At 42.0% G+C, this 15,978-nt stretch overlaps 1 protein-coding gene across 2 annotated transcripts in view; it reads left to right on the forward strand.

Annotated features, from left to right (window-relative positions):
• SLC44A1 (solute carrier family 44 member 1) overlaps window positions 1-15,978 on the forward strand; it is a 97,448-nt gene that overhangs the window by 75,435 nt on the left and 6,035 nt on the right. For both annotated transcript variants that reach the window (XM_037902334.2, XM_037902333.2), the window contains exons 10-14: window positions 3,046-3,211; window positions 6,743-6,899; window positions 7,127-7,210; window positions 9,165-9,302; window positions 11,118-11,354. In XM_037902334.2, the coding sequence (XP_037758262.1) occupies window positions 3,046-3,211; window positions 6,743-6,899; window positions 7,127-7,210; window positions 9,165-9,302; window positions 11,118-11,354 (782 nt within the window). The remainder of the gene's footprint in view (window positions 1-3,045; window positions 3,212-6,742; window positions 6,900-7,126; window positions 7,211-9,164; window positions 9,303-11,117; window positions 11,355-15,978) is intronic.

Raw genomic sequence — 15,978 nt, forward strand, 5'->3', positions numbered from 1 at the left:
TGAGTCAGATGAAACTTGCTTTTCCAAATAGTAATTTACTAGAACAAAATTATTTTGGTATTGGTAAAAAGAAAAGGAGTACTTGTGGCACCTTAGAGACAAACCAATTTATTTGAGCATAAGCTTTCGTGAGCTACAGCTCACTTCATCGGATGCATACTGTGGAAACTGCAGAAGACATTATATACACAGAGACCATGAAACAATACCTCCTCCCACCCCACTCTCCTGCTGGTAATAGCTTATCTAAAGTGATCATCAAGTTGGGCCATTTCCAGCACAAATCCAGGTTTTCTCACCCCCCCCCCCTTTTTTTTTTCTTTTCAAAAAACCACACACACAAACTCACTCTCCTGCTGGTAATAGCTCATCCAAAGTGACCACTCTCCCTACAAAGTGCATGATAATCAAGGTGGGCCATTTCCAGCACAAATCCAGGTTTTCTCACACACACACACACACCCCTCCCCCCCCCACACACAAACTCACTCTCCTGCTGGTAATAGCTCATCCAAAGTGACCACTCTCCTTACAATGTGTATGATAATCAAGGTGGGCCATTTCCAGCATAAATCCAAGTTTAACCAGAACGTCTGGGGGGGGGGAGGAAAAAACAAGGGGAAATAGGCTACCTTGCATAACGACTTAGCCAGTCCCAGTCTCTATTTAAGCCTAAATTAATAGTATCCAATTTGCAAATGAATTCCAATTCAGCAGTTTCTCGCTGGAGTCTGGATTTGAAGTTTTTTTGTTGTAAGATAGCGACCTTCATGTCTGTAATTGCGTGACCAGAGAGATTGAAGTGTTCTCTGACTGGTTTATGAATGTTATAATTCTTGACATCTGATTTGTGTCCATTTATTCTTTTACGTAGAGACTGTCCAGTTTGACCAATGTACATGGCAGAGGGGCATTGCTGGCACATGATGGCATATATCACATTGGTGGATGTGCAGGTGAACGAGCCTCTGATAGTGTGGCTGATGTTATTAGGCCCTGTGATGGTGTCCCCTGAATAGATATGTGGGCACAGTTGGCAACGGGCTTTGTTGCAAGGATAGGTTCCTGGGTTAGTGGTTCTGTTGTGTGGTATGTGGTTGTTGGTGAGTATTTGCTTCAGGTTGGTGGGCTGTCTGTAGGCAAGGACTGGCCTGTCTCCCAAGATTTGTGAGAGTGTTGGGTCATCCTTCAGGATAGGTTGTAGATCCTTAATAATGCGTTGGAGGGGTTTTAGTTGGGGGCTGAAGGTGACGGCTAGTGGCATTCTGTTATTTTCTTTGTTAGGTCTGTCCTGTAGTAGGTGACTTCTGGGAACTCTTCTGGCTCTATCAATCTGTTTCTTCACTTCCGCAGGTGGGTATTGTAGTTGTAAGAATGCTTGATAGAGATCTTGTAGGTGTTTGTCTCTGTCTGAGAGGTTGGAGCAAATGTGGTTGTATCGCAGAGCTTGGCTGTAGACGATGGATCATGTGGTGTGGTCAGGGTGAAAGCTGGAGGCATGTAGGTAGGAATAGCGGTCAGTAGGTTTCCGGTATAGGGTGCTGTTTATGTGACCATTGTTTATTAGCACTGTAGTGTCCAGGAAGTGGATCTCTTGTGTGGACTGGTCCATGCTGAGGTTGATGGTGGGATGGAAATTGTTGAAATCATGGTGGAATTCCTCAAGGGCTTCTTTTCCATGGGTCCAGATGATGAAGATGTCATCAATATAGCACAAGTAGAGTAGGGGCGTTAGGGGACGAGAGCTGAGGAAGCGTTGTTCTAAATCAGCCATAAAAATGTTGGTATACTGTGGGGCCATGCGGGTACCCATAGCAGTGTGTGGGGTGGGGGGGGGAGGGTGAGAAAACCTGGATTTGTGCTGGAAATGGCCCAACTTGATTATCATACACATTGTAAAGAGAGTGGTCACTTTGGATGGGCTATTACCAGCAGGAGAGTGGGGTGGGAGGAGGTATTGTTTCATGGTCTCTGTGTATATAATGTCTTCTGCAGTTTCCACAGTATGCATCCGATGAAGTGAGCTGTAGCTCACAAAAGCTTATGCTCAAATTGGTTAGTCTCTAAGGTGCCACAAGTACTCCTTTTCTTTTTGCGAATACAGACTAACGCGGCTGTTACTCTGAAACCTGTCATTTGGTATTGGTGTTTGTCTTCCAAGGTTCATACAAATCTGAAACCATTCACATAACAGATCTAGTGCAAACCTAAGTGAAAACACTAATGGCTTTCAAGTTGGATCTGTTTTATGCACCTGTTATGTCCATTCTCTGTATTTTCCTGAACCTCTTCTGCTGTTCACATCATTCTGATGGGTGAGATGGACCTCCACTGTGAGTGCTAATGCTTTTTGAAATAGAGCATCCATCGCCTGAGGAAATCCTGACACAATGTCAGTGAGCTTATGTGAAAGTGCTACTTGGATCAGACAAGTCTATTGGGTTTTAAAATATGTATAAAATTCTTTGGGAAAAATCTTCTCTTCTCAAATGCTGCTAGCATTCTAGCAAATAGATTTTGTTATTCAAATATAGACAAAACACACATATAAACACTTGCACCATCAAGAAATAGAGGTGACCATTAATGTTGTTTGATCCTAACTAAAAAATACAAATTATGATCTTTAAATAAATTTCTGCAATTTTTGCAAACTATGGATATGAAGAGAGGGTGGCAGAAAATTCAGAATGACTTAGGTTTCCTTCCTTTACGTTTTGGAATAAGAAATCATTCTGCTTTATTATTTTTTTCCAAATTGCCACATGGCTAACAATTTTTTTTTTAAGTTGGATGTTGAGTGTGCTCTGGAGAATTTAAAAATCCTTTCTCTGCATAATTATTAACAGTAATTAATAATTCTGCAGGCTGACCCAGCAATATTATCTCCATTATCAACTGTCCAGCTACACAGGTGTTAACGCTTTATTAGTAGACAGAGCTATCACTCTTCAAATGATTGAGAGTTATTAACTGAATTACAAATGGTTCCTTCTTTCTTAGTTGATATTGGCTATCTGCCTTCTTTCTCTGATTTGTTCCTAGGTAGCCCTGTCCTAAATGAACAAGGGTTTGTGGAATTCCGGGTTTTGGGCCCTCTACGATACATGTGGTGGTACCATGTGGTAGGGCTGATCTGGATCAGTGAATTTATTCTAGCATGTCAACAGATGACTGTAGCTGGGGCTGTTGTGACATACTATTTCACAAGGTGAGAACTTTTCAGACAGCTTTTTCTTGAGATACCTAGTAACTGAATCATCAAAAATAACTGGGGCCAGAGCTTGTGGTGAAATGAGCAGATGTGTTCTGCCTGAAAGCTGAAAAGCAAAAGCCAACTCCTAAAATAAATAGTATGTTTAGCTGGTTTTGTTCAATTTAAAGATGTTAAGCACTGCAGTCTTGTTTGCCCCTATGTCCCATATACACAATTAAGACCTAGATGATTCATTTTTTTTAAAAAAAAAAAGTAAAAAGCACTTTGACATTCATCTCTTGTCAGTAATAACGCCGATAAGCTCCATTTAAATTAAGAGGATTGGCACTAATTGACTGGGATTACTTAACTGAAAAATACAGTCCTTCAATTCTTTTCACCCACTCATTTGTCTGTTTTCTAAGATTACAGAAAGTCCCATTAGAGCCATCATTTTCATATGAATTCAGGCAAGATTATATACTAATGTTCATGTGAAGCAAAATGTATATATTAAATCTCCATGTACCATCACGGTGCATGAGTCCTAAATTTGTAAATCATGCTATACTCATATCAGCTAATGCACATGTATCTCAAATACAAGAGAGGGATGCATCACATGTTTTTAGGATAATAACTCCTAATTGGTAGTATTGCAGTGTTCAAAAATAATGAGAATTAAAAATAAATAAATCTGAGCTTTTTTTAATATGGTTTTTTTTTAGTCTCTAGGTGCACCGAAATCATGTTTTTAAGCTTTTTTCTACACAATAAGGACTAGAAATTTTTTTTTTTTTTTTTTTAAATGGAAGCGGAGGTTCTTCGGTCACAGAGCTAGGAGATAAGGCTTTAAGAAAAACTCTCACACGAGTCTTGCAATAATTTTGTGAGAATGAGCAATACTGAAGTGATATCCAGTGCTTTCGCTAACGTACAACTGTTGGCAACATTTTTGATTAAGGAAAAAATTATGATCTTATTGAACTTATTCACCTCTTCTTTTTTTTAAAGTATACCTCTCTAAAGTGAAATTTCTCAAAATGCAACCGTGATATTTTATAGTTCACTATATATTTGTTTAAAAAAAGAAATCTCTGTGCTCAACAATCTGATCATTTAAGTTACACTTCCCATTCCAAATGGTCTCAAAGTAGTTTGCAAACAATAGAGATACAGCACCTCTGGAAAAACGCAGCTACTTCTGAAGCAGAGGGCATCAGCGGTGATGCACAGCAAGAGTGGTGGAGTAAGGGAGGAAAATGTCAACCCATGACAAAGCCCTTATGCCTTATTAAAATTGCCATAGGGTCATCAGTGTCCATGCAGAGCAGAGCAGACCAGGACTTTGGTTTAAATGTTCTCTCATAAGATACCTTACCGTAATTTATTTTCATTGATATCCGGCAACCATTCATTTCACTGATGTCCCTGCTGTGCTGTTTTTACAAATGTACAGTTTTCAAAAATTGTACATAACTAGGAAATACACAGTAGGCAGGAATAGTCCTGCTGCAGCATGGGGGTGGGCTAGATGATTTAAGAGATCTTTTGCATCCTCAACATCTGTGAATTTATTAACTGTATTTTACCTGAAGGTAAATGAGTTTGCTCTTACTTGCTCCCTATCCATCATCCCTTAATGGGAATTTTGAGTTATTAAATATCCATTTCCCTCTACTACTTCGTTTTCTTGCATATTAAAGCGTGGTTCTAGTCTGAAAAGTGACTGTGAAAATGGTATACTGGGGTTCCACATTGTTGTTAATGATTTCTAGATCAAATGTACATAATAACAGAAAGATTTTTGTTTAACTGCCAGCCCTGAACGCTCACCTGGGGATCTGAAAGCCAAGACAGGCTCTTTGCATTTCATGTAATGCTACCAGTCATAAGTAGTCTTGGCAGCATTTGGGTTTTTTTTTTATTATTTTGATGGATAATATCAATGTTCATTTCAAGCATTTCATTCAATCCTTATTTATTTAAATTTTCACAGTTGAGGGGAATGATGGAGAAAGGTCAGAATTATTTAACGACCGTAGACAATGAGAATCAGAAATTTAAAGCTTTTATGACTGTTAAAACACAAGTTGCCAACATCCTCTGTCAAAATATACAAGGCAAACATCCTGAAATCAAACTCAAGGAGCATTTTTCTTACTCTGCCATTGTGTGTGTGTATGCATGTGGTGAAATTGACATTTATCAACATCTACTGGTAAAAACGTAATGCTTCCAAGCCTAGTCATAAGGTTCTGTTGGCCAGGTTAGGCCCTCGGTTGCACTTGTACAAGCCAATTGCCTTCTTCCATTTGCACAGATATAACTGGTTGGAACTAGGTAAACTGTTTTTTGCAAGAAGAAGTAGAATCCAGCTCACTGAAAACTGACTTCAGAATGCTAACAGGAGCCAAAAGGTGTAAAAACATTTTTTCCTCACTGAAGTCAGCATGAATCAGTACATGCAGGGAGCAGGTCTGTGGAATTAGAAGGTGCCACTTTTTTATATTTTTCAAGTGAAACCACCCTTAAGAATAGAAAAGGAGGACTTGTGGCACCTTAGAGACTAACCAATTTATTTGAGCATAAGCTTTCGTGAGCTACAGCTCACTTCATCAGATGCAGTGAGCTGTAGCTCACGAAAGCTTATGCTCAAATAAATTGGTTAGTCTCTAAGGTGCCACAAGTCCTCTTTTTCTTTTTGCGAATACAGACTAACACGGCTGCTACTCTGAAACCTTAAGAATAGGTTTCCCTAAATTCAGGGGAGGCATTTTATTATTGGAACACTGGCACTTTATTAACATTAATCCTATGATACTTGTATCACTGAGTTTTTTTTTTTTTTTTAATACTTATCGGTCGCTCTTTCACTAAATGCTGAATGGACCTGCTGTAGAGAGGGAAATAGTGATGGCTTGCTTTAGAGGAAACAAATACGAATGATAAGAATACATTTCTTAAAAGCTATATCAGAAGACTGAATGTGCATTCAGCTCGTCTTATAAATACATCCCTATTTCCTCTTATAAATACATCCCTATAAATACTTGGTTACAGCACTGTATTTTGTTTTAATACTTGATTCCCTGGCTTTGTGGATAGGTATATTCAGAAATACAAATGGTCTGAAAACAGCTTTTGTGTAATGAATGTATATATGCTTTTTCCAATATATAAAATAGGGAAAATCCTAAAATAAATTTGGGGGAGAGGAGGGAAAGACTTAAAAATGTTGAATTAGACATTCATAAAAGTGTAGAGCTTAAAAAATTGATTGATTAGGTATAACTATAGTGTAGGCCAGTATCCCCGCACAGCTCAGCTGATGACTCATCCTCTTCCTGTTATTACATTAGAGCTAATACTGTTCTATACCCTGCTTCTCAGTGTATCAGCAGTGTCCACTGAAGACTAGAATGAGACCACCAAATTGCTTTTCACCTATGAACTCAGTCCGAATTTGTCTGTAGGTGGTTTTTCTCATCTGAAGTCCGTATTGATGATACTGCTTTATTTTATTTCTCTGCTGATTTTCCACAGGGAGAAACGGAATCTGCCATTTACTCCTATTCTGGCATCAGTAAATCGCCTTGTCTGTTACCACCTAGGAACAGTGGCAAAAGGTTCTTTCATTATCACATTAGTGAAGATTCCACGAATGATCCTTATGTATATTCATTCCCAACTCAAAGGAAAAGTAAGGGAAACCTACTTCTTATTAAAATACTGGGTTCCAAATGCTTGAAATTTGATCCTAAGTTCTGACCAAAAAAGTAAGTGTGTTCATGAAACTTATGGGCTGATTTCAGAATATTCAGCCCTTAAAGTATAGCCCATGCATTTAAATGTAATGGTCGTTCATGTTCTTTGTCCTTTGGGGGTTTTTTAATGTATTTGGGTTTTTTTCCCCTGTTGCCATGCTAGGAAAATGCCTGTGCTCGATGTATGCTGAAAGCTTGCATCTGCTGCCTTTGGTGTCTAGAAAAGTGCCTGACTTACTTAAATCAGGTAAGATTTTATATACTATGACTTTTTATATAAAGGCTGACAGTTTATGTGTTTGAGGAAGGATAGTCTTAAACCAGAAGATGGAGTAATTTTTTCCTGAAGTTGACACATGTTAAATTGTACTTTGGAACTTGATTGAACCTATGTACCTCAGTCATGTCCCCATTACTGAAATTAAAGTACATTGTGATCTCACTGAGGCTCATTACATTAGTCCTCATTTACAGCGCCTGTGTGAAAAATTGTCCACATTTCTCTTTCTGGAAAAGACATTTTGTCCTTTAAAAATGACTAATCGTGTCTAAGCAATATAGCATTAGTTTAATGGCTGAATACAACACCCCTGGCACCCGTTCTCCCCAGGTACATTTAAGTTTGAAAGTGTATTTATCGTAACAGAGTGTGGAGCTTTTCTCCTTTTTAATATTTGAGCATCACATATTTGAGAAAATGTATTTCTTTTAAGTCTCTTCCTTTAAGGCTATGTCGACCCAGCAGATGGGAGGTGCAGTTCCTGTCTCAGGTAGATGTATACATACTTGTTCTGCTTGAGCTCATGTGCTAAAAATAGTAGGGTAGCCATGGCAGGTCGGGCTAGTGTCAGAGTCTAACCATGTCTGAGATCCTGAGTATGTACTCGGGTGGCTAGCCCAAGGTGCCGCCACGCTGCTATTTTTAGCATGCTAGCTTGAGCAGAGCTGTCACGGGTACATCGACCTGAGCTGGGAATCATACCTCCCAGCGTCAGTGTAGCATTATCTAAAGAAGGAAAACAACTGTGAATTGTGATGGGTTGTTTAGTCATATCTGTTTCCTTGTGCGAGAGTTGTGCTGTAGTCTGTTAATATAAATTTCTTTTTTACTGTTCGATTTGTTTCTCAAATTTGAGACAAACATTTTGTATGATGGAGCTCCTCCCTCTTTGATTTCGCAAACTATATGATTGTGAACCCAGCTACCTTTGTAAGCGAGCTCACTTTCCCCTTGGGTCAGATTAAAGTCGGACAGAACTTGTACTCCTTGTAGAACCACAAGATACATTTTTGGAAGCTGCCTTATTCAAAGCTTGGTTTTCAGAGTTGTGATGAAACTACCAGACAAAACCTTATAGCATACCATAAAGTTCTAGCGTGGGCATAGTCCTGGCCTGCCCTCACCAGGCCTTGTTTTTGAATTGTCTTGATGAAGATTATTAGTGAAGTGTGTAATTATTGGAAATTGTCTTTGTTACCTATGCCTTACCTAGTCAGTGATGCTGGACAGAACTAGAAATCCTTTCTTTTCCAACATCTAGAAAGCAACTTCTCTGAAACACATGACCCTCAAACTTGTATGTCCTGAGAGAGATTTTTGTCCAGCTGCTTAACTAGGTAGTAATGTCATTGCTCATCTCCTACTCCTGCAGCGAGATTCCAAATGATTTTTCCACCAGCATTTTGCTGTGAAACTGATATATATGGCAAGAATAAGCAAGGCAGGTGGAAAAATGGTTATTCCTTCCTCTGTTGTTCTCTGTCTATTGAGTCAACCACTGCCCTGGGGGGACTTGGTTTTGCAGCTTCAAGGTGAGCAGTGACTGGCTCAAAAGCCAGCACAAATCCTTGCCTTTTTTTGTTTATGAAATCAGCAGTGAGCAGTGACTGGATTTTTCATTACACAGTTCCTTTCCTCCCTAATTCTGGGATGGAGCTGGTTGTCTTGAAAGTGAGTGTCATGTTACTGAGTCCTCATTATTTATTGATTAGATTTGTACCTTTAAAGATCTCTTATTAAATTAAGTGTCTCATGACATTGTGTTCCCTGTTGTGGAAGGGGATGGGAGGAGAAAGTCTTGTTGCCGTAGCAGATGATTTCTTGGCAGGTAGATAGATATTGGGAACACGAGCTCTGGGGAATGTTGAAGGAAAAGGGACAGTGTGTCTGTGACTAATTCTTCATTTTTGTTTTCCCCCAGAATGCATATACAGCCACAGCTATCAACAGCACCAACTTCTGCACCTCAGCGAAGGATGCCTTTGTCATTCTAGTGGAGAATGCTCTGCGAGTGGCTGCCATAAACACAGTGGGAGACTTCATGCTGTTCCTGGGAAAGGTATGCCTCAGGGGTGTACTGTTACAGACCTGGAACAAGTCTGCTTGCTGTCAGAAACCTTCCCTGTGCTTGCACTTCAACTACAATGTGCCTCTGAGAGCTTGTTTTCCCACTGCCTACTGCTGGGACCCATTCCATCCTGCTGTTTCCAGTCAGGAACATGATTTAGAGGGCCATGAGCAGGAAAGGGAAGTGTAAAAGACTCTCCGGATAGTGGTGGGTAAGACTGGTCAGACAGTGCGTGTTGCAGGGGTTCAGCTGAAAATTCCTTTGACAACTGACAGCTGAAAAAAGTCTGGCCAGAAGTTTTTAGTTTTCCATTGAAAAATCTAAAATGTAAGGAAAGCCGACAATTCCCCTAACAACTTGTTTAATCAAACCTCAGTTTTCCTTCAGAAAGAAGTTACCCCATTTCAACCAGCCCTTGTAGTAGGGGTGGAATGGGAGGCAGCAGGACCTTGCCCATTGTGGGAGTAAAGAGGAAAGAGTTGGGATCAAGTATATTCCAAGGTAGAAAGATTACTAAGAACTGCTGTTGCAGCTCCATTTTCTATTTCTTTAGGAAAAACCAGAACCCAGTACGTTACTGTTCCATCTGGGCTGACTTTTTGTGTTCGTATTTACTAAATACTAGTCCAGCCGCTTCAGATGTAGCCCCACAAGTACGTATCAGCATTGGGGCCCTTCATGGAAAGAACTGTCTGTCCTCTGTATGCTCCTCTCCGTGTATTAAATCAGATTACAGTGGGCTGAACTCTTAAGTGTGGTTTTCTAATCCAGTAAATAAACAAATCAATACAGAGTGATGGGAATGAGCACATAATGAAGATACAGGTGCCTTGGGGGTATTGAAGTGAGCAGTGCAGTTCTCTGGAGTACTCTAACATGACAGGAAATGTCTCCATCAAAAAATGGCTTTCAGATCATTGGGTGAACAGAAGGGTGGCAGTAATGCTTAAATAAGCAGTGCAGACTACCAAACAACAGTGTTAACTCCATGATGCTGCCTGGCCAGCCCCGTTCTTCTTTCAGCTTAATGCGATATCTGAATAATACAGTGGAAACTGACCTATTTTGCAGTGTTTGATTTTTTTAAATGCAGAGATACGGTGTATTGTTCATAAAAACTACATTGACACCCAATATGATGTTTCATAGGGCCACTCACGCTAATTTTTGAGAAACTACCTGAAAGAGATGTAGAAATGCCTTACACTGTTAAGCCTTATTTCTCACTCTGATTTTATTTTACAGTGGGGACCTAATACACAAGGTAATTCTTAGCAGCCTTCCTGTTGCAAATAGGAGGAACAGGAACAAGCTGAAGGGATATTTTGTCTAAGTGTGTGTTTGCAAGCAAAATTATTATAAAGCATATTAGTTGATGGATCTGGGTATACTAATTTTTATATTCTGTAAAAAGTACAGACCTAGAACTGATCCCTGACCCGAGGAGTTTATCATTTGAATAAACTGACAAAACAGCAGAGTAAGGTTCTGTCTTACTAGGGTATCTTTTTTTTTTGCCCCTGGAACAATGGGTGAGTGACAGCTTTGTATTTACTCATGTGAATTAGCTTTTGGGGCTTTGAAGAGATGGTATTCTCCTCTGCGCAGGCACAGCATTGAAAACAGCTCTGGCTGGATCCAGCGGCTCGTGGGTTTTAGTCATATTTAGTGTCTTGTGGTGGAGTCAGTGACACTGTAGCATCCAGTTCTCCTACACCTGTGAGATTAAAGTCTGTGCGCACGTACATGAAAAATAATCCAACGGCTTCTGCAATCATTCTTGTCTTTTTGTTTTCTTTGCTTCAGGTCCTGATCGTTTGCAGCACAGGCTTGGCAGGGGTTATGTTGCTGAACTACCAGCGGGATTACACGGTGTGGGTGCTGCCTCTCATCATCGTCTGCCTCTTTGCTTTCCTGGTTGCTCACTGCTTCCTGTCAATTTATGAAATGGTCGTGGATGTCCTCTTCTTATGTTTTGCCATTGATACAAAATACAACGATGGAAGCCCTGGTAGAGAATTCTACATGGATAAAATTCTCATGGTAGGTTAGTTTTCCTCCCCTCTGCCTTGAGTCAAAGGAACTCTACTATCTATAAAGAATTTAGTGCAAGCTTCTGATGCCATTCAGCACAAAAACCCCAGGGTCAGCCTTTTTTAGAGACCTTTCTCTTGGGTACAGAGGAAAATGTGACTCATGTCAACAGTGCCCAGGTTGGGGTTTCTTACCCAGACCGACAAACCAGCCTTTGCTCAGACAGTATCTCTCTGAGTCCTCAAATAGCGGCGCTTACAGCCCCTCCCTGGAGTATGTGTCTGAGCCCAAGTTGCACCTCGTCTGACAGGGACAAAGTAGGCCATATTACAGTTACACTAGATGTCTACACTAGAGACCTTACAGTGGCACAGCTGTACCAATGCAGCTGCGCCACAGTATAAGAGCGGCTACATCACAGATCTATGCCAACGGGAGAGAGCTTATCCGTCGACATAATTAAACCACCCCAATGAGTGGTGATCACCATGTCGGCGGGAGAAGCTGTGCACACTATCACTTAAGCCGGCGAAACATATGTCATAGAATCATAGAATATCAGAGTGGGAAGGGACCTCTGGAGGTCATCTAGTCCAACCCCCTGCCCAGAGCAGGAGCAATCCCCAACTAAATCATCCCAGCCAGGGCTTTGTCAAGCCTGACCTTAAAAACTTCTATGGAAGGGGATTCCACCACCTCCCTAGGTAACGCATTCCAGTGTTTCACCACCCTCCTAGTGAAAAAGTTTTTCCTAATATCCAACCTAAATCTCCCCCACTGCAACTTGAGAGCATTACTCCTTGTCCTGTCATCTGCTATCACTGAGAATAGTCTACATCCATCCTCTTTGGATCCACCTTTCAGGTAGTTAAAAGCAGCTATCAAATCCCCCCTCATTCTTCTCTTCCGTAGACTAAACAATCCCAGTTCCCTCAGCCTTTCCTCATAAGTCATGTGTTCCAGACCCCTAATCATTTTTGTTGCCCTTCGCTGGACTCTCTCCAATTTCTCCACATCCTTCTTGTAGTGTGGGGCCCAAAACTGGACACAGTACTCCAGATGAGGCCTCACCAATGTCGAATAGAGGGGAACAATCACGTCCCTTGATCTGCTGGCAATGCCCCTACTTATACACCCCAAAATGCCATTGGCCTTCTTGGCAACAAGGGCACACTGTTGACTCATATCCAGCTTCTCGTCCACTGTAACCCCTAGGTCCTTCTCTGCAGAACTGCTGCCTAGCCATTCGGTCCCTAGTCTGTAGCCGTGCATGGGATCCTTCTGTCCTAAGTGCAGGACTCTGCACTTGTCCTTGTTGAACCTCATCAGATTTCTTTTGGCCCAATCCTCCAATTTGTCTAGGTCGCTTTATATCCTATCCCTACCCTCCAGCGAATCTACCACTCCTCCCAGTTTAGTGTCATCCGCAAACTTGCTAAGGGTGCAATCCACACCATCCTCCAGATCATTAATGAAGATATTGAACAAAACCGGCCCCAGGACCGACCCTTGGGGTACTCAACTTGATACTGGCTGCCAGCTAGACATGGAGCCATTGATCACTACCCGTTGAGCCCGACAATCTAGCCAGCTTTCTATCCACCTTATCGTCCATTCATCCAGCCCATACTTCTTTAACTTGCTGACAAGAATACTGTGGAAGACCATGTCAAAAGCTTTGCTAAAGTCAAGGAATAACACATCCACTGCTTTCCCTTCATCCACAGAACCGGTAATCTCGTCATAGAAGGCAATTAGATTAGTCAGGCATGACTTGCCCTTGGTGAATCCATGCTGACTGTTCCTGATCACTTTCCTCTCATCTAAGTGCTTCAGAATTGATTCCTTGAGGACATGCTCCATGATTTTTCCGGGGACTGAGGTGAGGCTGACTGGCCTGTAGTTCCCAGGATCCTCCTTCTTCCCTTTTTTTAAAGATTGGCACTACATTAGCCTTTTTCCAGTCTTCCGGGACTTCCCCCGATCGCCATGAGTTTTCAAAAATAATGACCAATGGCTCTGCAATCACATCCGCCAATTCCTTTAGCACTCTCTGATGCAACGCATCCGGCCTCATGGACTTGTGCACGTCCAGCTTTTCTAAATAGTCCCGAACCACTTCTTTCTCCACAGGGGGCTGGCCACCACCCCGTGCTGTGCTGCCCAGTGCAGTAGTCTGGGAGCTGACCTTGTTCGTGAAGACAGAGGCAAAAAAAGCATTGAGTACATTACCTTTTTCCACATCCTCTGTCACTAGGTTGCCTCCCTCATTCAGTAAGGGGTCCACACTTTCCTTGGCTTTCTTCTTGTTGCCAACATACCTGAGGAACCCCTTCTTGTTACTCTTAACATCTCTCGCTAGCTGCAACTCCAGGTGTGATTTAGCCTTCCTGATTTCATTCCTACATGCCCGAGCAATATTTTTATACTCATCCCTGGTCATTTGTCCAATCTTCCACTTCTTGTAAGCCTCTTTTTTGTGTTTAAGATCAGCAAGGATTTCACTGTTAAGCCAAGCTGGTCGCCTGCCATATTTACTGTTCTTTCTACACATCGGGATGGTTTGTCCCTGTAACCACAATAAGGATTCTTTAAAATACAGCTAGCTGTCCTGGACTCCTTTCCCCCTCATGTTATTCTCCCAGGGGATCCTGCCCATCAGTTCCTGGAGGGAGTCAAAGTCTACTTTTCTGAAGTCCAGGGTCCGTATTCTGCTGCTTTCCTTTCTTCCTTGTGTCAGGATCCTGAACTCGACCATCTCATGGTCACTGCCTCTCAGGTTCCCATCCTCTTTTGCTTCCCCTACTAATTCTTCCCGGTTTGTGAGCAGCAGGTCAAGAAGACCTCCGCCCCTAGTTGGTTCCTCCAGCACTTGCACCAGGAAATTGTCCCCTACACTTTCCAAAAACTTCCTGGATTGTCTGTGCACCGCTGTATTGCTCTCCCAGCAGATATCAGGGTGATTGAAGTCTCCCAGGAGAACCAGGGCCTGCGATCTAGTAGCTTCTGCGAGTTGGCGGAAGAAAGCCTCGTCCACCTCATCCCCCTGGTCTGGTGGTCTATAGCAGACTCCCACCACGACATCACCCTTGTTGCTCAGGCTTCTAAACTTAATCAGGTTTTTCTGCAGTTTCATACTTGAGCTCTGAGCAGTCATACTGCTCCCTTACATACAGTGCAACTCCCCCACCTTTTCTGGCCTCCCTGTCCTTCCTGAATAGTTTGTACCCATCCATGACAGTACTCCAGTCATGCGAGTTATCCCACCAAGTCTCTGTTATTCCAATCACATCATAATTCCCTGACTTTGCCAGGACCTCCAGTTCTCCCTGCTTGTTTCCCAGGCTTTGTGCATTTGTATATAGGCACTTGAGATAACCCGCTGATCGCCCCTCATTCTCAGTATGAGGCAGGAGTCCTCCCCTCTCACACGCTCCTGCTCGTGCTTCCTCCCTGTATCCTGCTTCCCCACCTACCTCAGGGCTTTGGTCTCCTTCCGCCGGTGAACCTAGTTTAAAGCCCTCCTCACTAGGTTAGCCAGCCCGCTCGCGAAGATGCTCGCGAGCATCGCGTTTTTTTCACATCCCGAGTGACATATGTTCTGCTGACATAAGTGGTAGTGTAGACATGGTCTTAGTACTTTATTTAGATGTCCCTCCCCCCACCACCCACGTACATCTGATATACTAGAAATGGGGAAGTAAAAACCCTCTTAAAGCCAACATTAGACTGAATTCAGAGAGAATTTCCTTGCTCCTGTTTCTCTACCTGCTATAAGTAGCCATGGAGTCCATTTCTCACTTCGCATGAAATGTTTTCTCATGCCTAAACTAGAGAGAGACTCAAATCCCAATTATTCTTAACATTCTGATTTCTGAATACTTGTTGGGAAGTGTGTCAGGATTGTAACCCTAAATCTCTGTTGTGTAGTGCCGTAGGTTGTATAGTAAGTAATACTAGCTGATTCTATTGATATCAAATGTAGAATAATAATTGAAAATACCTTACACGCACGTAGCACTGGTAATTTAGTAAGATCACTATATATAATCTAGCACATGAAATCTAGAAAGATCACTCTGTGTGCACGGGCGTGTGCGTGTGTGCAGAGAATCAATGTTCAGATTGGCCACAGAATTGTAAACAACAAAGGGATTCATAGATATTAAGGTCAGAAGGGACCATTATGATCATCTAGTCCGACCTCCTGCACAATGCAGGCCACAGAATCTCACCCACCCACTCCTGCAATAAACCTCTCACCTATGTCTGAGCTATTGAAGTCCTCAAATCATAGTTTAAAGGCTTCAAGGAGCAGAGAATCCTCCAACAAGTGACCCGTGCCCCATGCTGCAGAGGAAGGCGAAAAACCCCCAGGGCCTCTTCCAATCTGCCCTGGAGGAAAATTCCTTCCCGACCCCAAATATGGTGATCAGCTGAACCCTGAGCATATGGGCAAGATTCACCAGCCAGGTATCCAGGAAAGAATTCGCTGTAATAACTCAGATCCCACCCCATCTATGCGATAGATATCAAAGTACTAGTGGCATGGAACTTCCTACGTGATGCTTGCACCTTTACAATAGAAGAAGTATTGAAATACTACAGAGCTATAGCATATCTGCTGATATCT

The sequence above is a fragment of the Chelonia mydas genome, chromosome 5 (assembly GCF_015237465.2).
Source record: "Chelonia mydas isolate rCheMyd1 chromosome 5, rCheMyd1.pri.v2, whole genome shotgun sequence".
Lineage (NCBI taxonomy): Eukaryota > Metazoa > Chordata > Testudines > Cheloniidae > Chelonia > Chelonia mydas.